The sequence below is a fragment of the Metopolophium dirhodum genome, chromosome 4 (genome assembly GCF_019925205.1).
Source record: "Metopolophium dirhodum isolate CAU chromosome 4, ASM1992520v1, whole genome shotgun sequence".
Classification (NCBI taxonomy): domain Eukaryota; kingdom Metazoa; phylum Arthropoda; class Insecta; order Hemiptera; family Aphididae; genus Metopolophium; species Metopolophium dirhodum.
In genome coordinates this window covers 27,803,254-27,825,778 of record NC_083563.1, presented here as the reverse complement: position 1 = coordinate 27,825,778, position 22,525 = coordinate 27,803,254, and the positions used below count along the sequence as shown (strand labels likewise).

General features: G+C 34.9%; 2 protein-coding genes across 2 annotated transcripts; one reads left to right on the top strand and one right to left on the bottom strand.

Moving 5' to 3' along the window:
• The first annotated feature begins 295 nt into the window (after positions 1–295).
• Positions 296–5,618, top strand: LOC132943047 (putative carboxypeptidase RC0549). The gene is made up of 2 exons (XM_061011829.1): positions 296–604; positions 4,261–5,618. The coding sequence occupies exon 2, from the start codon at positions 4,292–4,294 to the stop codon at positions 5,372–5,374; it is 1,083 nt and encodes a 360-aa protein (XP_060867812.1). The 5' UTR covers positions 296–604; positions 4,261–4,291; the 3' UTR covers positions 5,375–5,618.
• Positions 5,619–8,574: 2,956 nt separating this feature from the next.
• On the bottom strand, positions 8,575–22,215 carry LOC132942365 (uncharacterized). Its single transcript, XM_061010681.1, has 3 exons — positions 22,081–22,215; positions 10,649–10,804; positions 8,575–10,455 (listed from the first exon to the last, which is right to left on the bottom strand). Exons 2-3 carry the CDS (start codon positions 10,703–10,705, stop codon positions 9,478–9,480), a joined length of 1,035 nt encoding a protein of 344 aa, XP_060866664.1. The 5' UTR covers positions 10,706–10,804; positions 22,081–22,215; the 3' UTR covers positions 8,575–9,477.
• Between the last annotated feature and the right edge of the window lie 310 nt (positions 22,216–22,525).

Below are 22,525 nucleotides of genomic sequence, written 5' to 3'. Positions count from 1 at the left end.
ACGATTAACCAAAAACCCACATGTCGATAAACATGACTGGATTTTAAAATTTATGAAATGCGGTTTATTGGATACACCACACAATAATTATTATACTCTCATTATTCTAGGAGATATTCCACAAAATTATACATACTCTCATTTTCACTTGATTAAGTTATTGTGTCAATAATGATTAACCAAAAAACCACATGTCGATAAATATGACTAGATATTAAAATATATGAAATGTGGTTTTTCGGATACATCACTCAATAATTATTATACTCTCATTCATTCTACCAGTTATCCTTTGACTATTATTAGTGCGTAATGTACGTATACTACTCTTTATTTATTATATTAAACGGGTGATAACTTTTTTACATTTTTGTTACAATATATCCATTATCTACGCATTTTCAACATAAAATAATACAGAATAATGAAACAACAATACTTTATGGTAATGAGGGTTTGCATTGGCATTTAACATAATACGCCTCATTGGTTCATTGGATAAATATTGTTGGTGATGGTGCAAGTTGGAATAAAGAATTGAGCGTGTGATCTCTGGTGTATTTTTGAGTCTCGAGGAACTTTAAAATTGAATAGAGATCAAAAGGTAAGGAGAAGCTATTTTACCACATAACAAACTATGTATAGGATATGAAGTTCCAGAGTTCCTCTGCGATTAACTAGGTAGCAAGAAATTTGAACAAATTATTTGTAATAAGTATGGTTCTCGCCAGTTTTCGGTAGATTACACTAATAATAATAAATAATAATAAATAAAAAATAAATAATAAATAAATTGGACGGTTTTTGTGAAAAAAGAATCAAGTTAATAATAGTAATTGTTCAGTAAACAAAAAAAACGTTTCATCTTCTATATTTTAATAAAAAAAAATTTGTAACTTTTAATTTTATTTATAACTTTGATAAATTGTATGATTATGTAAAAAAATTTAAAAAATACTTTAAATCCATTTTTTAGTTATTTTTGTTGTCTTGATACCAATAGCACGAAGTTAATCATATTTTACGACTTGATATACCCTTAAGTGCAAAAGTCGTTATTATGCAATAATTTTCGTGCTATTGGGATCAAGTCAACAAAAATTAATTTAGAATTAATAATTTAATTTTTTTATAATTTAGATGTTTATTACACATAAATTATTTTCAATATATTATAGTTTGCATAAAACAAATAACTAATTACTGCATATAATAGTTTAAGTTATCTGAAAAGTAACTCAAATAATACAAAATATTTTAATAATAATATGTACAATACTACAATGTACATAATAATCATAATATTATTATATTAAAAATGTAATCGAATACCTACAATACAATATAACGGTATAGCTGTTGATCGTAATTTTATTTATCTAATAAAGTTTATATAATATAATATAATAATTAAGAATATAGTAATATATATTTTTGATTGATTTTAGGTTTTAGTAAAATCATTAGATATTTTGAGTATAATTATTAATTATAATATCAATAACATTTTAAACAATATAATAGTTTTAAAAATAAATAACTACTTTTAACATAAAATAAATTGTAACTTTTAATATGAAGAAGAATAATTTATAGATTAAATAAAACAAAATACTAAAATAAGATCAAGCCCGGATTAAGATAATTTTGGGCCCGGGGTCAAACAATTTTAGGGGCCTATAAATACAATAAAAATATTGGTGACCCACAAAAAAATATATTTCAGAGATAAATTTTTTTTTACTTTATAGGTATATTATATTTCATTATTTTCATTAGGTATTTAAATACTTTTTTATAAAATGTAAGTGTTTGAACAATGAACATAATATACATAATAAATTATAAATATTATTGTATGAATGCGTTCATTATTCTAGGTTATATTCAAAAGTTAACATCAAAAATTATATTATTTTGTTTTCATTTTTATCAATATTATGTATTGTAAAATTGTGTATAATTAATTAAAAGGACGTCACACCCGCATGCGTTATCTCCGTCTTAGCAATGTAGCAAATAACATAGCAAAAACTTTTTTGCGCGGGATAACTTTTATCTTTCTGTGTTTGTAGTAGTAGCTCCAAAATTTCTGAACATATAGGGTGGAAAATTATCTATGCACCAGCGTGCCCATATTTTAGATAACATAAATACAATAAAAGTTATTTGCTTAGAAACATTTAGTTTTTTTTACTTGCTTATAAAAAATGATTGGATAGATCTATTAAAAAAAAGCACACTGTTGCACAGATAAAGTTCTTCTTTACGTGTTGCGAAACTTTGGTTGTTCTACAACAAATAAGGTGCGAGAAAAGTTGTTCCGCGCTAAACAGTTTTTGCTATGTTGTGCATTTGTAAGACGGAGACAACACTTGCGGGTGTGACATCCTCTTAATTAATATTGTAAAAGACTCCCTACTCTTACTCTTACAAGCTATTGCTTATAGGGAGTAGGTATCAACTTTAAATGTTAATTTAAAGGTAAATATTATTATGAAGAAGTTAAAATAAATTATTATTATTATTAAAAACAGTTTTATAGCCAAATCTATAGTACCTAGTAATAATGATTCAATCATCATTCGCCGTAAATTCGTAATCGACGGTATTCACCATACTCACTACACAGGTATTCTTATAAATCCCATTTCTTTACCAATTATCTTCCTGCTTAAAATAAACGGTATTGTCGATATTACGATAGCATAATAATAACATAATTATCCATTATCGATATTATATTATAGTAATATTTAGCAATATTAGCCTATAGGAAACTTTAATATATTTTATTCAAATATTTCTAATTTAATAAAAAAAAAACTCACTATCGGTTAGGGGCCCACTATTGTTTGATATCCGTTGTGGCCTGTGGACTGTGGACCCGGGGCCATGGCCCCCTCTGCCCCCCCTTAATTCGGGCTTGAATAAGATAAAATAAAAACAAATTGTACAGTAGTTTCATCATTAATTTTCTTCGTCTGATATTATAGGATCAATAATATCTTTGTTTGGTTTTAGGTTTTTATGAAAATTATGAAATGTTTCTGGTATAAATGCCAACAATTAGGTCATTAGGTCCTTTTTTTTCTTCATTTATTGTAACATATCAAAGAATACTCTTGTAATGTCCATTGAAGTCGATTTTTTTCTGTTTAAGTTCAATTTATTGAATTTTGCATTTAAATCAAGAGAAGTTTTATAAAATACTACAATGGCGTATTTAGAAATTTTGCTAGGGGGGGATGAAATATAATATAATAATACATCCATAAATACGTACATAATATACATTTTTATAATCCCCTAACTTGTTACCTATTGAAGGTTAGGATCAAGGCAAAATAAGAATTAACACAAAATATTGTAATAGCATTTATTATCAATTCATACTTACGCCAATCCCGTGTTTAATGCGATAAACAAAAAAAAAAATAGTTATAATACAAAATCCAGTTTTCTATTTTTTTGGACGCTCAGTTCATCGATAACCTCATCTGGCATGATTATTGTATTGACACATTAAGTAGGTTCTAATAAACAAAGTATATAATAATATTACTACTTAGTTTATAATTATTATTCAATATTAGATAGGAAAATTGATAAAATATTTACTTCTGTCATACTATTTATTAGATAAGACTTAATACTTATATTGTGATAAAACCCTTTATCACAAACATCTAAAACATGTAATCCAGAGGTTAATACAATTTTTTTAGTAACTAACTACACTTCAGCCATTAAAATAAACCCACAGTCTTCATGGTAATTTTGTTTTATTTACCAACTGTTTATCGGATTTATTATAAACACTCTCACATTAAAAATAATTCGCAGAAAAGTAAAAAATACAGCACACTACACACCATGACCATACACTATACCATAGAGGTATATGTTTTTGTTGTCCGATAGTTACATTTTATATGCCGCGAACGACTATAGTCGTAACCTATAATATATCAGAGCGGTACAATTACTACGTCACTAAAAGTTGACGATACATTCAATATCAACACATTGAAAAATATAAAAAAATATGTGACTTGAGACCTTTCTCACAAAAAAAATATTTATTTTTGACATGACACTAAACACGCAATGTATAAAAATAATGGTCATATGTTAATGACGATAAGTGACTTGATTTCCTTTTCACAAAAACCGTCCATCTTATACGTTGTATATTTCTTATACGTCACACCATACGTGATGCAGTTCTCGATAAATAAAATGATTTCCTTGTTGCAGCATATAGACGTGACGGTAATAATAATATAATATGACCGATACAGCAGTCGACATCGGGAACAACAGGTGTAGTGACAGCGACGGGACGACCGTACGGGTACGCGTGATCGCACCGTCGTCCATGGGCAAACCGTCGAAACTAGAGGCGTTCAGGAGGTTCTTGCGGGACGCGGGCATGAAGACGGGCGTCGATGACTCGATTTACCGGGCCGGCGCCGACCTGTTCTACGCGAACACCGACCAGTTCCGGGCGACCGACCTGGAGGACGCGCTGACGGACAGCAGCACGGTGGTGTGGTGCGCGCTTGGCGGCAAAGGCGCGTCCCGTCTGATACCGTACCTGGAGGCGTTGCCGGCGGACCGGAAGCAGAGAATCCGGGACGCCCGGAAAACGCTGGTCGGTTACAGCGACGCGACGGCACTGCACGTGTACCTGCAGACGGTGTACGGGTGGCAGACGGTGCACGGCACAATGTTGGAAATGATCGCTGGTGGCACGGTGGACAGGCGGTCGGTGGACGCACTTGTGGCCCTGGTGACTGGCCGATCGGACCGGGTCCGGTACGAACTGCGGCCGGTCACCGCCGACGGCCCATGGGATGGGCGGTTGTCGCTGCGGTCCAAGGTAGCGGGTGGCAACCTTACGCTAGTCGAGAACTCGCTGGGCACGTCGTGCGGCTTCCGGGGAGATGGTAAGATCGTGTTCCTGGAAGACGTGCGCGTCCAACCGTACTCGTTGGAACGAAGCCTCGATCACATGAAGCTGGCCGGCATGTTCGACGGCACCACGGCCGTCGTGTTCGGTTCGTTCAGAGTGGAGGAGCAGTCCACGGGTAGCTGTAACGGCGTACCGTCGTCGGACGACCACCTGATCGCCCTGGTGTTTCAGCGGTTCGCGGCCACCTTACCGTTTCCCGTGTTCCGCATCGATGGCATTGGTCACAGTTTCGTCAACGACCCGCTGCCGCTAAACACCGAGGCCACAGTGGTGGGACCAACGCGGTTTGACGACGCCACCGGAACATCGACTTACACTCTGACCGTCGACAACGTCTACAATACGGGCGCGCGAAACTGTAGTCGACCACCTGCACCGCTTGACCAAGCAGCTTAGTCTGCAGGTGTAGGCGTGAAGCTGTCGCAGTCGTGCGCTGCGTCACAAGGCATGCCATGGCGCCATGACTCGGACCAGCTGAGACTTCGATAAAGGGCCGTACCTAATACTATACCCCGATGGATACATTGGTCCATACTTTTTTTTCAAACAACTTTAATATTGTAAAACTACTCTATACAGATACCTAAATTAAAAATTAAAAAAAAAATGGCCTAAGAAATAAATATTGAAGAATAATTTATATACCTACCTACTATGGTTATCTAGTTCAAAACCCTTGTGCTAAGGGATTAAGATAATTTTTGGCCCGGAGCCAAACAATTTTAGGTGCCAATAAACATAAACAAAATATTGGTTACCCACACACAAATATATCTCAGAAATAAAAAAAAATGTTTACTATAATATTATGTATATTATATATTTGATCATTTAAATACATTCTTATAAAATGTAAGTGTTTGAACAATGGATAGTATATACGTAATAAACTATGAATATTATTGTATGAATGTGTTTATTATTATCTAGGTAATATTCAAAAGTTAACATCCAAAACAGTTTTATAGCTATTTCTATAATACCTAGTATTTAGTAATATAGTTTCAATATTGTCGTACTCAGATATTACTATAAATCTGATTTCCTTACCATTATCATGCTGCTAAAAAATAGACGTAATTGTCAATATTACGATTGGATAATAATTAATAGTAATAATAACATTTCCATTATCGATATATTATTATAGCAACATCGCCTATAGGAAACGTTAATGTATTTATATTTCTGATTTAGTAAAAAAAAAAACGTATTATCCACTAGGCGTCAGTGCCGAGGGGCCCACTATTGTTTTATATCCATTGTGGGCCCTTGGCCATGGCCCCCTCTGCCCCCCCCCTTTAATCCGGGCTTGTGCAGGTTATAGAACTTCGATTTTAAATAATATAGTCAATAATATTTTTTCCCATAAAAAATTTCTATAGTTTTACTAACAAATTCGATATTTGATTTACTACTAAACTATAGTAATCCATGGCTCATTGATCAACTAAACAATTAATTCGAAAACAAAATTCGTACCTCATCGTCCATCGATGAGAATGACGCCCATACAGTGACGGGATTATGGAAATAGTTTGGAAGTTGGCCCAAACTATGATAGTTATAACTATTATAACTTATAAGTACCTAGATACAATATTGAGTTTTAATCTCTGTCCACCCCTTCACATTGAAAGTAGGAATCGAAGCCGCCAACCCACGTGTCTCGCCTGGCTTACTAGGTACCTACCACGTTGCATTCGACTCTCGTCTTCCTCTAATTATGTCTGAGTACGTCGATAATGTAGGTATGATAATATTACGTCCCATATTCTTTTTGACTGACGTATAAAAATGAAAAACCCACTATTATGTTGTCCAGTGTGGGATGGACCCGATTTTCGTAGGTAAGTTGTGCCATTTCTCCACCACCTGTTGCGCAATGGACGAAGTTAATATGCGGATATGCTCCACCTGTAGCCAAGGGCGTCCGCAGGGGGGGAGAGAAGTAGTGGCAGTTGCCCTCTTGGCTTTTCTTGGGTTAATTATCATAATCATTATTGATTATTTTAATGCCCCAAAAAAATGTCCACATTTTAATACCGAACATCTTACGGCCATACCAAACTTTAAATGGGTGCGCCTCCGAGCCACCACCGTAGTCCATAACTGCCCGTTTATAGAAGTCGTCCGGTACGCACTATATAGCAACTCTAACAGCGCCATGCTCAATGACTATGGCCTATACTGATATCAGGAGTTTTCGTCTCGGCGTTTGTACAACTGGGTGTTGGGTCAATTTTCAAGTATATCATAATAATTTGATACCTACAACTCGTTATATAGTCGTATTTTATTAATGGTATAATATTTAAAATAATCATAATTTATAATATTATATTTGTTATATTACATAGGTTTAATGATAACACGACGCTTATGATAAGCTATTGATAAAGTATCGTTGTGATTTGTGAGCTAATTTTGCCGGTATTTCTGATGTCATTATACTATATTATTTCGGCTTATTAAAATGCAGTGGAGCGTCAATTATCCGCACTAATTGTGGTCAAGGGGTGAGTGGATATAATCAAACAATTACTAAAGAAGTACTATATACCTAGTATTATACATTGTAATTTGATTATAGTGGTATACCTACATACACATACGTAATTTTCGTCGATGATTGATATAACTGTATAAGTAAATATGTACCTACATGATTAAGTATAATTTTATTTTTAAAAGTACATTTACCTGTCTACAAAATGTACCTACCTATTTAAAATCAATTATTAAAAAAAAACGAATGAAAAATCTTTGTGAATCTTTTATTTGTGTGATAAATGATAGCTCAGTGTGGATAATCGACGCTCTACTGTAAATTACGAAAGTGCCTACGCGATATTTAATTGGATATCGTATACTTAGGCGTGCGTATTTTAATAATTTGCTGAATCCTCAATATTGCAATATTTACTTTAGGTACTTTGACTCAGTGGCGTAAACAGGCGTGCCGAGGGGCCACATCAGCCGTATTTTTTTTTATTGATTTTATATCGCAGTGCGTCTATATAGTATATACTCCATCATAGACAAGTATATTATATTTTACGAGTTCCTACGTCAGTACCTATGACAATATGAATAAATTATCATATGTAATTAATATCTTAGTATACTGATATAAATTGTGTTTATTAATATTTTTAATTGTCCCTCCTTATTTTAGATATCTTGGCTACGCGACCGTGCTTAGTAAATAATGTGCTAATAAATAGTAATATATTAATAAGCCAAAGTAATAGTTCTTATTTTCTATGCGAACTTTGTAGTTTCATTTATAATATATATTATCTATAGGTAATATCATATGTTATACAATTATTTATATAACATTTAAATTGTTTATTGTACTACATACTATTTTAATGGAGCTATAAATAATGATGGATAAGTTGTTTTAAGAAATGTATGCTCTCATGCTGCTTACCGCTTACGGTATGAACGTTTTAAATTAGGTATCTATTTAGCTATTTATCTTCAATGTAGGTAGGTTACAGAATATTATATACAATTAATATACCTTTTTTTTTTTTTCCTGTTTTAACCGACGACGCCGCGGGATCTGCTTTCGCATTGCTTCCGCGGCGCCGCCATCGTTTATTGACGGTATCAAATATTAATACATACGTGGGGGGCAGACGGGACAGCTCCCCGACTCACCCCGTTCAAGCATTTTCAAAATTTTACATTAACAGTGGTAAACTGAATTTTAATGCATTTTAAGTTTTACTGGACCTCTTCCTGACCTTCTCGGGCCGACCGGAGTTCGCCGCCCTTGAATTCGCGTACCTGCCTCCAGTTAGCGAGCCGACCGGAGTCCGCCGCTCTGGATGTCTCGTTCTCACAACCGTTGTGCCCTTCGCAAGGCCTCTTCTTCGCGTTCATCTTCTTCTTTGGTCGACAGAATCGTCTCGACCATGCGGATGAACTCCAGGCACAATTAATATACCTAGGCAGTGCTCGAATTGGGAAAAATTAAGTAGAGGGGCTCAATCTAACGATTTAAAAACTGCGTTCCAAGGGTGCAATTATTTAACACAGACCATACGAAAATAGTAGGGGTACGCAAAAAAAAAATAAAAATAGTAGGGAAGCTCCGCCCCCCTGTGCACCTCCCAATTCGAGCACTGTACCTACTACCTAGGTACATTTTATTTCACTAATTTACCGTATAATAGAAGGTAAATGATTTTTGTTTCAACAGTATTGTCTATTACATTTATTTAATATTTATTTATAAATATAAACGGCAATTGACAAAATTAGGTATAAGTTAATAATAATTAAATAGACTATGAGAAAACAAATTATAAAATAGCTAAAAATAAAACAGATAACATAAGACGTAAACGGTAGCCAAAGAGCTGGGCTATAATTGACCATTAAATAAATTAACAAGACAATGTCACAACGATTAAATAATATTATAAATCTAATAATTTATGTTATACTCATTCGTATATTAGGTATACGTTTTAATTAAAGATTCACGTTGGAACTGAAGACTGAGCTTTAATTAAATCGTATAAAGCTTGTTGATACATAGGTAAAGTCAGTAAATATTTTATAAATTCATAGTTTAGACGTGGTTTAGCGGTCGGTGGTGGTTTAGCCGTCGGCCACGTGTTTGTATCGGTACTCGACTTAGAGGGTATGGAGTTCAATTGGTGCGACGAACTCAATAAATAGTCTAACGGCGTCTGGTTCGGGCCGAGAAACGGTTGCGCGACTTTGGAGGACGACGCGCCGGGAGAGAGGATTGGGAGAGTTTGTGCCGGACGAGTGGTCGGATGACCGTTGGCGAGCATTTGGTTTTGACCCTGGGCCGCCAGCGGTTCTTGCAGTGAAACGGGACTGATCCGCAAATCGGTCAACAGTTTTATCAGTTCTTGGTTGAAATTATTGTGACTGACGGGTTCTATTTTCACTAGGGCCGGGTCGGGGGAACGGGACGACGACGACGATTGTGGAATGGCGACGGACGACGATTGTAGTTGGTCTGTTGCGGGCGCTGCAGGAGCAGACGGAGGTCCGGTTTCGGCGATCGGCGGCGGAACGGAAACCGGAAGATGATTTCCGGCGGGTCCTTGCGACTGCATCGACGGTTCGGCCTTCTGCAGGTTGTAGCCGAGTTCGGGGATTCGCATGTCGGGGCCGAACGGTCGTTTGTGGATCACACCCGGGACCATCAGATTGGGTGTTGCGCCGTCGGTGGACCCGAGCGCCGCGGGGAAATGCATAACCGAAATCTGATCGCTTGCCAAAGGCGATGAAGTCGCACCGGTTTCCGCGACCGGCGTTTTCTGACCCACGCCAGGTAACGACGAGTGGAAGTTTTTTAGGACGTCCAACAGTTCAGTATTGAGCGTAGAGCGCGCACTCGGGACGGGCAAATTCGTCGAAAACGGTGTCGTGGGCCCGACCGCGTACGTCGCTGGAACGCCACAGGTGGGCGTGCAATGGACCTGAAAAACAAAAAATTAATCATTCGTATCGCTCTTTAGTTCTCGGATGACGATCGCGGCACATAATAATATCGCCGTAGTAAAACGAGAAAAAAAGAATTCGACAATATTACTATAATATTACAATAATAAATTATTAATACGTTACCCGCGTGAACGCGATATCGTTTCGTAGCGTGTAAATCAAACGTACCTTATTAGAGACGATCGCCACTGACGCCAGGATGACCGAAATCCCTTTGAACGACATTTTTTTTTTTTTGCTTTTCCGCGGTATACGACTGGGACTAGCGTGTTTGGCGGTATATGTCAATGTTCGGGCGCGTCCGCTGTTTTATACACCTACTATCTACACGATACACGAAAAACGAGCATAAACAATTATTGCCGTGTGTAGCTGACATACCATTATTACCACACTATCGAATTTCTTATTTACAGAAGATGTGCGTGTCGTGATAAATGCATAATAACATAATATGATATTATCACCGTTATGACATTGTACAGATCACGCAGTCGGTCCGATAGCAGTGAAATATCACTTGTTATAATAATATCACTCTTATCGCGTTTTTATTTGTGTATATTATATTACTATGTTTTGACATACCTGCGCGGCCATGCCATAATATATGTGTGGACCGTAGGTACATACATTGCCACCAAGGTACCTGCCTAATATTTTACTCTCGTGTCAGTTGTTAAGTATAGGTATCAGTGGCGGATCCAGGGGGTGCATTTGGAATTTAGAGAAACCTTTGTAGCAGGTACTTGTACTGCATGTGACAGCACCTAAGATCTCTCTAAATTATTAGTCATTAATTATCATTGTAACTGATATATTATTCATGGTATATTAATATACTATGACAGGGTGGTCCAACCCGTGGCTCTCGAATTCTTTTTTTTTGGCCCCTACCCCTAGAAGGCTTATATTAAAAAAAAACTTTTTTCAGAAAAAGACTAAAATTTACTAAAAAACGTAGATGCAATGAGTAACGTCCAAAACCATGGTTAAATTCAGCTCACTACGTACGTATGTAGGTATCGTGTTTGTGTAGTAGCCACTAACGAATCCAAATTCTCGTGGTGAGAGATTATTTTTCTTTTGGCAGCCCCCAGTGTATTTATCCTTTATGAAAGTGTAAATTGGCTCGCCAACTATAAAATCTTGGACCACCCCGTATTATGATAACAATCCAATAAAATTACACTTTTATTAATGCTACCTATCGTCGAATTCCATAGGTACCATATTATACCAGTTTCCACCACAGCCCACAAGCCACAGCCCTTTTCCGCCAAAAAAAAAAAGGTATGATTTTGTTACAGTAGGTACCTAGTGCTCATGTTCATACGGTAAAATATTGCAGTAAAATATTATACTAAAATCATAATTTTTTTTGGAAATTCTCAGTGGACTTTTCCGTTAGGTATTTATTAATTTATTTATACATTCATATATAATATATATATATATAAGGGCAAATGGCTATATGTATAATATATTGATCTATGTCAATATTATCTCGTGATAGGCACCCCATGATAAGAATAACTTAAGGTCAAAAAACCTAATGTCGGCAAACAGGAAAGATGTTTCCGCAAAAAACAATTTGGTAACCAATGATTTTAATTTTTATAGGCAATATATATACATTATAAGCTAGGTGCATTGTAATGTAACATGGAATAGTGCTTTGCAACTTTTAAGTAATTGCGAAAATTGTACAAGCATACAATATATAAGTTAGCATACTAGTATATATTATATTATGTGTCATAAAACAAATAATCTCATCATTATTCTTGCGCCTTCTTCATCTGTAGTACTGCAGTCTACTGCAGGTGCAAAGACTATAATGACCGACCATTTAGTCTTCCTCTTCCTGTAGATAGGTAATAATTTATTATTTATTACTAATAAAAAATGGGCACATGAAACATGTATTTTAATATCATTATAATTACCTATATAATATTTTTAGGTAAATATATCTTCTGTGATTATTATAACTTGCTATTGAATATCAGAGATTGTATAATGCACTATTCTGTTGATATATTTCCTTTGTACACTATTGTATTATTGTATACAGGTTAACGGAACAAATTAAATAATAGAACATAGCTCATATAGTCATAATATGTGCTATTGGTGATAGGTTAACTCTATATTATACCAATATTATAAAATTATAATTTATAGGTCAAAATAAGATCAAATGAGTATCTATATACTCTACCTATCTACGGGTGGTAAGTGGTATTGTCGTATGGATATGAATATGAAACCTAGTCGGTAACTAAGGGAGACGAGGAGAAGATGAATACCTTTGAAAGAAGAGTAGGCAATACCTACTCCGAAATAGCCCTTTAATTGAAAATGGAGATTATAGAAAGCGAACAAACCATAAGAAATTTATCAAATATTTCATAAGCCCATTATTATAGTGCGTATTTAAAAAGTAAAAGATTAAAATGGACTGGTCACATTTGGAGGTCTAAAGGTATAGCAAACAAAATTTTTATTCGGAAACTGAACGGAAAAAGGCTAGAGATCAACCGAGGCAAAGATGGAAAGATAGAGTGAAAACAGATCCTTACTGGAATATCACTGCAAGGAATAAGAATTGAATACAACGAAGATAGAAATAGGTGGGAGAGGAGCGGTTGAGGCAACGAAGGTCCTACATGGACTGTAAAAGCTGGGAAGAAGAAGAAGAATTTATAGGTAGGTAGGTACCGAATATTGCTATAGGCATAATGTAGGTATATTGTATATCATATTATATGCTATAATATGCGAGACCAAAACAAAATCATTATTATATAGTTGTATTTATTATTTTAACAGTATATCTATATCGTATCCGAACACGTAACTCTATATAGGTATTATAATTATTAATTAGATAGGTAGGTACCTAGGTTCTATGTCCTAGTGTTTATTCTACTATCTCATTTAATCTCAATATCTCATCTAGTCATCTCCATCTACTTTAAATATTTTTTTATCGCACGTTCTAGGCTTTTTTACCTTTATAAATAACGAAATATACATGTAGGAAATACATAAATAAATAAATCCTATATAATAGTAAATATTTATAAGTAGATATAGGTACATAGACAAATTAAATATTTTTTTATTTCAATGGATATGCATACCTACCTAATAGTAAAATAAATTACTTTACCAGCGAAAAAATCATAAAATATAAATAGCAATATATAGTCAGACCGTCTACGCTCATATAATCGTTTTTCGTATACCTATATAATGGTTTCATATCATTCAATGAAAATTAAATGCATCCATTATAGTGAGCATAGTGATCCACTTGACACCTATACTGTCCTACTGTATAACTACTTTTCATATATTAGATACCTATGTATTTATATATCTATATAAAAAATACAACTGGGCAGTCAATGTTAAATGGAGTATAAATATTTTAGTAGGTACCAAACCAAATCCCTGCCCACGCCACTGAATACCTATACGTAAATACTAAATACGTTTACATAACAATATAATATAGAAGAGAGTAAGAGAAACATCAGACGCCACTTATTAGACTTACTTTGGGCCTAAATAATTTCAGTCGATTAACCAAATAATTAAGGTGAAAGGTCCTATCATTGTCCAAAAAAGGTGGATAAGTGGATGTCGCTCTGCTATACGGTAGGTTACAAGTGGGTCACTGTAATGGATGGTGTTAAATTTGAATTCAATGATATAATATCATTGTATAAGAAAAACGATTCTGAGCGAAAACGGTCAGTCAGCCTATGATTTTACCAAGTATATTTGATGATATTATTGTGAATAAAGTAATTTATATATAACCTATTTACGTGGAGCCTTGTTTTAAATTTTCAATCCTTAGCCATAAAAGTTAAAAATTTATAAATTTTTAACTACAAAATAATTAATAAATTATAAATTTGATAAATGTTGTCAAAATTTGAACTTTAAATGCTTATAAAAAAAAATTGTGCCTATGTATTTTTAATATTTTTCAACTGCTATTAGAACGATATATCAGGAGCCTTATATTAAATTTTCACGCTTTTTTACCCAACAAATAAAAATTTATTGATATTTATAGAAAAAAAAACTAAAAAAATTGAAGACTGACAATAATGTCCGTAAACAGCTCAAAAAAAGTCAAAATATTTTCAACATTTTATGGTGTATAGAAAATGCTAATATAAACATTCAGTGAAATTTTCAAGTATCTACAGTCATTCGTTTTTTAATTACAATAAAATAAGAAAATTGTTACATGAGAAATCGAGTAAATATCAAATGTTATAAAAATATAAATTTCAGACGCTCATAAAAATTTAATTTAAGTTTCTGCTAGACATTTTTTTTTTGATAAAGGTAGACAAACTTATGAGTAATCTTATATTACATTTTCAAATCTTAGATTTAAAAAGAAAAATTTTTATGAATTCTCAACTCAAAATAATTTGCTATTTTTCGTGATTTTTCCGTATTTTGTCAAAATTTGAACTTTAAATGCTTATAATTAAAAACTGTGACTAAGGATTTTTAATTTTTTTCATCTGCCTTTGAAACAATAACCTAGGAGCCTTCTAATAAATTTTCAAGCTTTTTTAATCAACAGATAAAATGTTATTGATATTTATAGAAAAAAAAAACTAAAAAAATTGAAAACTGACAATGGCCGTAAACAGCTCAAAAAGAGTCAAAATATTTTGTAAATTTTATGGTGTATAGAACATGCTAATTTAAACATTCAGTCAAAATTTCATGTCCCTACGATCATTTGTTTTAGAGTTACACCAAAAACCAAAATCGATTTTCTCGAAAACAGATTTTGCGTAAAAATTCCCGTTTTTCCTTAATTTTTCTTTTCTTTTTCACGTCGCTTGTGAAAACTACTGTGAAATTTTAACTTTTGACCCCTCAAAGTACCAACTAGATTCACTTTCCTATCAGAAAAGTTAATATTGAAGAAAATTCATCGCTTCGCTCAGAATCTAAAATACGATTTACAATCGAACGAAATTGTTCGAATGTGCACAATTCGACGTGATATTTACTAAGCTAATATATTATCTAAGAGCTGCAGTCGTGGGTCCCCGTCGCGTATCATAATATACAGCTAATAATTAAATAATATCTATATACAATTATTTTGAATATAATATGCGTATACGCACGCTGCAGTAGACGTTTGCTGAGAAATTCCGTTCATAAATATACTGTAAAAACCAAAATTAATAAATTGCATATTATAATATAACTTGATACACGTCACAGCACGTGTATACAGTGTACGTGGGTGATATAAGACGTGTCGTGCGAGAGTTCATATTTTGACTAAATTTATTAAAATGTCGAAAATTATCAATTATTGTAACTAAACAATTATAAAATGTTCAATTTTTATAGCTAAGGATTGAAAGGTTAAAACAAATATTCTCATAAACAGTTGTAACGATTGTCGTCATTGACATCGTACATTCATCCTTTTTAGTGAATTTCAAAGGTATTAAAACCAAGAATAACGTTTTAAGTTATTTTGTTGTGATTTAAAAATATTATTTGTGGATATATGAAACTTTTAGAGTATATTATTTTATTTTATAAGTCTACACAATGACATTTTCAAATGTGATTTTTTGACAAAAATGAATTTAACCTACTTTAGTAGATATCTACTAACGTCTAATACTAAAATTAATCACAATAATATCATAAAATATACCTACTTGGTAATATTATAGGCTTAAAGTCGGGTCCTATATAAATTATTATACATTCACCTGACCAAAAATACCTATCATTAATATAACAAAAACATTGCTATAGTAGTTAATACTTTGCATTGGTCCTCACAGTGGCATGTTCAGTGGAGCCCATTATTCTGTTGAAATAATTAAATATACAAAATATACACTCTAATACGTAAAAAAGAAACAATATTTTGTATTAGTATTAACAATTTTATTAAGTTATTAACAAACAAATATAATTTTGGAATAAACTTTTTAAAGTTTGAATATAATCAAGTGTCAACGGATTGACGGCTCAAAATGGCCTGAAAAATTTTATCTATACAATATACAAACGGCTCAAAGTGGCCTTTTTTTTTTTTATTATTTTTCATTATTTTTGTAACAATAAATGGCACAAAGTGGCCTAATTGGGGGGGGGGGGGTTGGGGGGGGGAGAAAACACCAGACAAGACACAATAAGCAGGGGGGAGTGGTACGTGATGGCGAGGTGCTTAAAGCAAAATAAGGCTACTGGTCACCTCTATACGTTCTCGCGGCACATCCCGCAGGCGGACGAGTGCAATGGCCAGCGCGTTTGCTCGCGGGTGACGACCATCATGACGGCGGGCGAAGTCCCGACCGCGACGGCCACGGGAGCAATGAGACGATTTGACGGCGAGCGGCTAGTGCGCGATGTTGTGCGCATCGACGATGTGCAGGTGCTGAAGACGACTGATGCGTGACGACGGCGACGGTGACCTAAAACACTGAGCGAGCAAAGGCAGCTGTTGGTGCTACGGAACCGTCGGCGACCGGAGACGTGACTCGACCGATTGCCACTGGGCAAAAATGGGAGAGGATCGTTGGACCGCGCTGCAAAAGTCCTGATCCTCTCCACGTAATTTTTGCCCTGACTCGACCGAGTCACCATCCGGTGGCCGTCCTGGAGTCGCGCATCGCCGTACCCTGAAACGTTATCCGTTTCCTCGAGTCCGGCGATGCTGACGTCCTTGTTCCTAGCTCAGCAGCTGTATCGCTCACCCGTTGTGTTTTGCAGTCTCCGCCGCCGCCGCCTTTGCGAGTCGTCTTCATGCGCTCTGCCATCGTCGTGGTACCGTCGGGGCGGTATCGTTGCCCGCGCCGGTACAGCTAGCCACCGCCGTCGTCGTCGTCCACCGCTCCTGGTGTGACCGAAGCAGCCGAGTCCACGCCGAGTCGTCTTGATGGTCTCGCGTGTCGGCAACCGCGAGCGCGCGACGCTGACAACTGCGATCTCGTCTTTCTGCGGGTGGCCGGAAAACGTATAGGGTGACTTACCGCCGGACACCATAAAGTGCTCTTTCACGTACCACTCCCCCGTCGCCGCCGTCTTGTCTTGGTGTCTTCGTCTGGGGGGAGGGGATGACTACACTGCCGGCTTCAAGCTTTCCGGCAACAACCACACAGCAGCAGGCGCTTTACGCTCTTCCACGTGGCGGCGATAAACCGCCTTGTCCTACTACGTGTCTTTATCTTAACTGCTGCAGTGGTTGTTCCCGGTTCTATTTCCCATTTCAATGTAGTCATTTCCTCTTCTTCATCAGACGGAATTGTGTCCGCCTTTTGATTGTCAACCAGCATGCTATCGTCACCAATGCATTCGGCGACAGCATCATTTTCCTCAAATAACCATTTAATAGCATGTAGAACCTCCTGCTCTTCATCGTCGAGTGTTCGCTCTAAACATTTTACTTCCGGTTGGAACTCTTCGTCTTCTATTGCCATGACCCATGTTTCGACGCGTTCTACAACATGAATCATCACAATCTCTTCCACGAAGTCGCTAGTGATGGCCATTTTGATTTTTGGTCTATTCAGGTCGGACGTTAAATTGCAAGTGAACTCGAAGTTCGATACAAAATCAGTTTACTCGAAAAATTCAAGCATTTCCCAGACGACGGGTAGGTACACAGCGACGCGAGTATGGTCGTTACGAAGTCGTTTGTTCTAATCAACAATCGTTAGGATTTCGGTCCCGTTTATTTTTCCAAGACCATTATTAATGATATATACGCGTTGTTATAATATATTAAACTATAATATTTGAACAAGGATTTGATTCGTATTATATATACTGCAGAACTGCAGTGCTCATTTTATACTTTCACGTTAAGTATTTTAGATTCCGAGTGAAACAATAGATGTACATTGATTTTACAATGGTGTGTGTTTTATTTTGTGTATGCTTACAAGTTTTATAGTAAAAAAATGATTCAATCTTCAATTCTAAGGGACAAGGGTGATTTCTGAAACGAAATTGTATTTAGTCGGAGCCCATTGAGAGATCTATATTGAAATTTATTTTTACCTACCTGTCATCGTTTATCTATTATCTGCAGTTAGAACTTGGAATAGTTCAATAATTCCATGAGATATTTATTCTTAAAAAAGAAACAATATTTTGTTTTAGTATAGTCAATTTTATAGTGTATTCAACAAATAACAAATGTAATTTTGCAATATATCTATTATAGTCTGAAGTACAATCTAAAGTGTAAATAGTTTGACGGCTCAAATAAGTGGCCTAATTTTGAACAATTTTTAATATATAAACGGCTCAAAGTGGCCTTTTTTTTTTACATTTTTATCATTTTTTTTTATTTTATTATTTAAGTTATTTTTTTTATCATTTTTTTTATAATTTTTGAAATATAATAAACGGCTCAAAGTGGCCTAATGGGGGGAAAAAAAACACCAGACAAGACACAATAAGCAGGAGGAGTGGTACGTGATGGCGAGGTGCTTGCATAAAGCAATAATAAGGCTACTGGTCACCTCTATACGTTCTCGCGGCACATCCCGCAGGCGGACGAGTGCAATCGCCAATGCGCTTGCTCGCGGGTGACGACCATCATGACGGCGGGCGAAGTCCCGACCGCGACGGCCACGGGAGCGATGAGACGATTTGACGGCGAGTGGTTAGTGCGCGATGTTGTGCGCATCGACGATGTGCATGTGCTGAAGACGACTGATGCGTGACGACGGCGACGGTGACCTAAGACACAGAGCGAGCAAAGGCATCACGCACCACAGATACGGCCAATGCCGTATAACCTAAATGACTTAAATTTCTATCACGATTTAAGATAATAGGTATACTTTAAATCATGGTTTCTATATATCAATGGGTAAATTTTAATATTACAACTGCTAATTGCATATTGTTAACATGTGATCGTGCATGACGTATCAGGTACCAACCTATTACTTAACATATTGACACAAATCACCACTTACCTATTCAATCGCATTTTTATCAATAACTAATAGGTACCCAGAGGTGTACCTATTTATATATCTACCGCTTGTAAGCCTGTGGAAAATTGGATAATAAAATTAAAAAATCAGTCAATTTTTGTGTTTTAATTAAAACATTTTGCAGCTTTTCACTTTTTAATTGGGCAATTTTTTTGTATTGATCAACACTAACCGTTTTCTATTCGTAGTTCGTACTCATATTCACTTGTGGAGTGTGCTGTACATTAGTTTATAGATTTATGACGGCGATTAGTAACTTTAAAAATAATACATTTCTTGTTGGTTGTTGTGGCTATATATATTTTATTTAAAAATAACAATGAATATAATAAGCCTATCGCTGAATCAATATGCAATACCATCAATAACGAAAAAAAAAAATGAAATCCTTTGAAAAATTTGTCGCTGTCAGCACGTGCCTACAGTTCCTGCATATAAATACGCCACTGTAGGTACCTACCTATTTTTAGGTCCTTTTGCGTACAGAATCAGAAGTGGGTAGCAATTAGGGAGTAACTAGTAAGTTATAGTAAAACTAGTATTTTATCATAAAATTAAACTGCCTGCACTTGAATGTACTTATAATATATTGGTAGGCACCTATCCAAAATGTGAAAAGAGAAATATTATAATAAATACAATTTTTTTTTATTATATATAATAAATACATTTATTATTAGTTTACTGTATACTTATTTTAATGGTAAATAAAACAGGGTTTTCAGTTCGGTCGTTTTCTCCAGCGTCTACACACGTACGTAATGAGTTTCGCTCCGTTATCGCAAATGTTATCGCAACGCTTACGGTCTTAATAATTAAGTATTTCGTCTGAGATACACATATTACACGTTGGTCGAAGTCCACGTCTAATGTCGCGCTTTGCCAAATATGCCGTCCAAACGTAATTTATCCGATTCGTCAATTTCACCCAACGCCTACGACAACAAGTCAAAAAAACAATTTTTTGTTTCACCAAATCGGTTCTCCGTTCTCGCTACGGATGATTCCACTGATAGTGCACTCGAAATGCCCGTTTCAAACAGCTCAAACATTCCAGAAAAACCAACTATCATCGAACATGTTGTGGAGCCGGAGCCTCCCCCACTGTATATTAAAAATATTAACAATTTCTCAGCATTTATAAAAGAACTAGCTAGGATTACCAATCCAAACGCCTTTACGTGTAAGTCAACTTCTCATTATCTGATCGTTCGTCCTTGTGATCGTATCAGTTATAATACAATCATTGAGCACTTAATGGTTACTAACGCCAGTTTCCACACTTTCTTACCTCGTCATCTTCGTACATACAGAATCGTGATCAAAAACCTTCACCACACTACTCTGTGCACTGATATTTCCGCCGCCTTGTTAGACAAAGGACATTTCGCGAAACACGTAATGAATATAAAAAATAAAAACAAGTGCGCCCTCCCAATGTTTTTTGTCGATTTATTTCCCCGAAGTAACAACAAAGATGTCCTTAATATTACGTCTTTACTCAACATCATTGTCGTCATCGAGAAACCTCATAAAACCCGTCGTGGTCCTCCACAATGTCATCAATGTCAAATCTACGGACACACAAGAAATAATTGTCACCATACTCCTAGGTGCGTCAAATGCAGCGAAGATCATTTTTCCGAGGATTGCACAAAAGACCAAAACAGCCCAGCTACATGCGCCCTCTGTGCCGGTGATCATACGGCCAACTACAAAGGCTGCCCAGTTTTCAATTCACTTTCAAAGCGTCTTAAAAACCATCAGAACAAAAAACGAACGCAGACTCTCAAAATAAATAAACCGGTCGAATTATCTCTTCCAAACACTTCTACTACCTCTCAGTCTAAACCGTCTTATGCATCTGTTGTTTCCAAGCCCAATGATATCAATGCTACTATAAATAACAATAGATCGGATTCATTTAATGACCTTTCCACATTATCTAATTTTCTGTCCGAGCTATCCTCACTAATTAACCCCCTCCTCTCTCTGCTTACAGCCGTTCTACACAAACTTAATACACCATAAATATTATTGTATTCAATGTTATATGCTATATCCCATTGTGCTAACATGCAATCTAGTTATATTTTATACTACCTCTTATAACCTTTATATTTATATTATTATGTAATCTTGTCTGATGTATTATATATTAATTGTTGTGCTGTAATGGTTTATACCGAAAGCAAATTAAAAAAAAAAAAAAAAAAAAAACAGGGTTTGAAATCGATTTAAAATATCAATAAAAATCATCTAAGAAATCAAGTAATATAAAATTCAAATATTCTTTTAATGATATTCAAAATTTATATTGAAATTTTAAATCGATAATTAATACTAAAATAATAAATGTTTTATAATTTTTATAATATACATAGTTTTATTAGAAACTTAAATCACACCCATCACAAATTAAAATAGTTTCTTCAGATTTACCACTTCCACAATTTTTGGCAATATTATTTATCCAAATAATCTACAGCAGGTTTACTTCTCTTTTTTCAGTTTAATTGTAAAATAAAACATTCTACTTACATAAAAAAAATGTAGTTTACTCACTTTTACATCAGTATTATGTATGACCTTTCTTATAGACTGTTTGCGCATAACTATTGTTACAAAAATAAAATAAAAATAATATGGGCTTATCTAAATTTGACTAGATTTGTTACTTCATTCACACAAAAAAAAAAATACAAAATTATTTAATATTTATAAATTTAAATCTTTATGAACATGAGATATACTCATATAGTATGTTAACAGTTTATCATATGCCCATGTCATCAAACTAAAACTAATACTAACTAATCACTGCTGTTATATTCGTAGAACATGCAATGCGCAAACAACAAACTCCATGATGTCACTATATATCGCACACAATTATAAAGTATAAGTATTTATGTACTTAAATCTAATTGATTAAATATATCTATATGTATACAATACATACTTAAATAAATCTTATAAATTATTGATGATATCACTTACAATTTTAAAT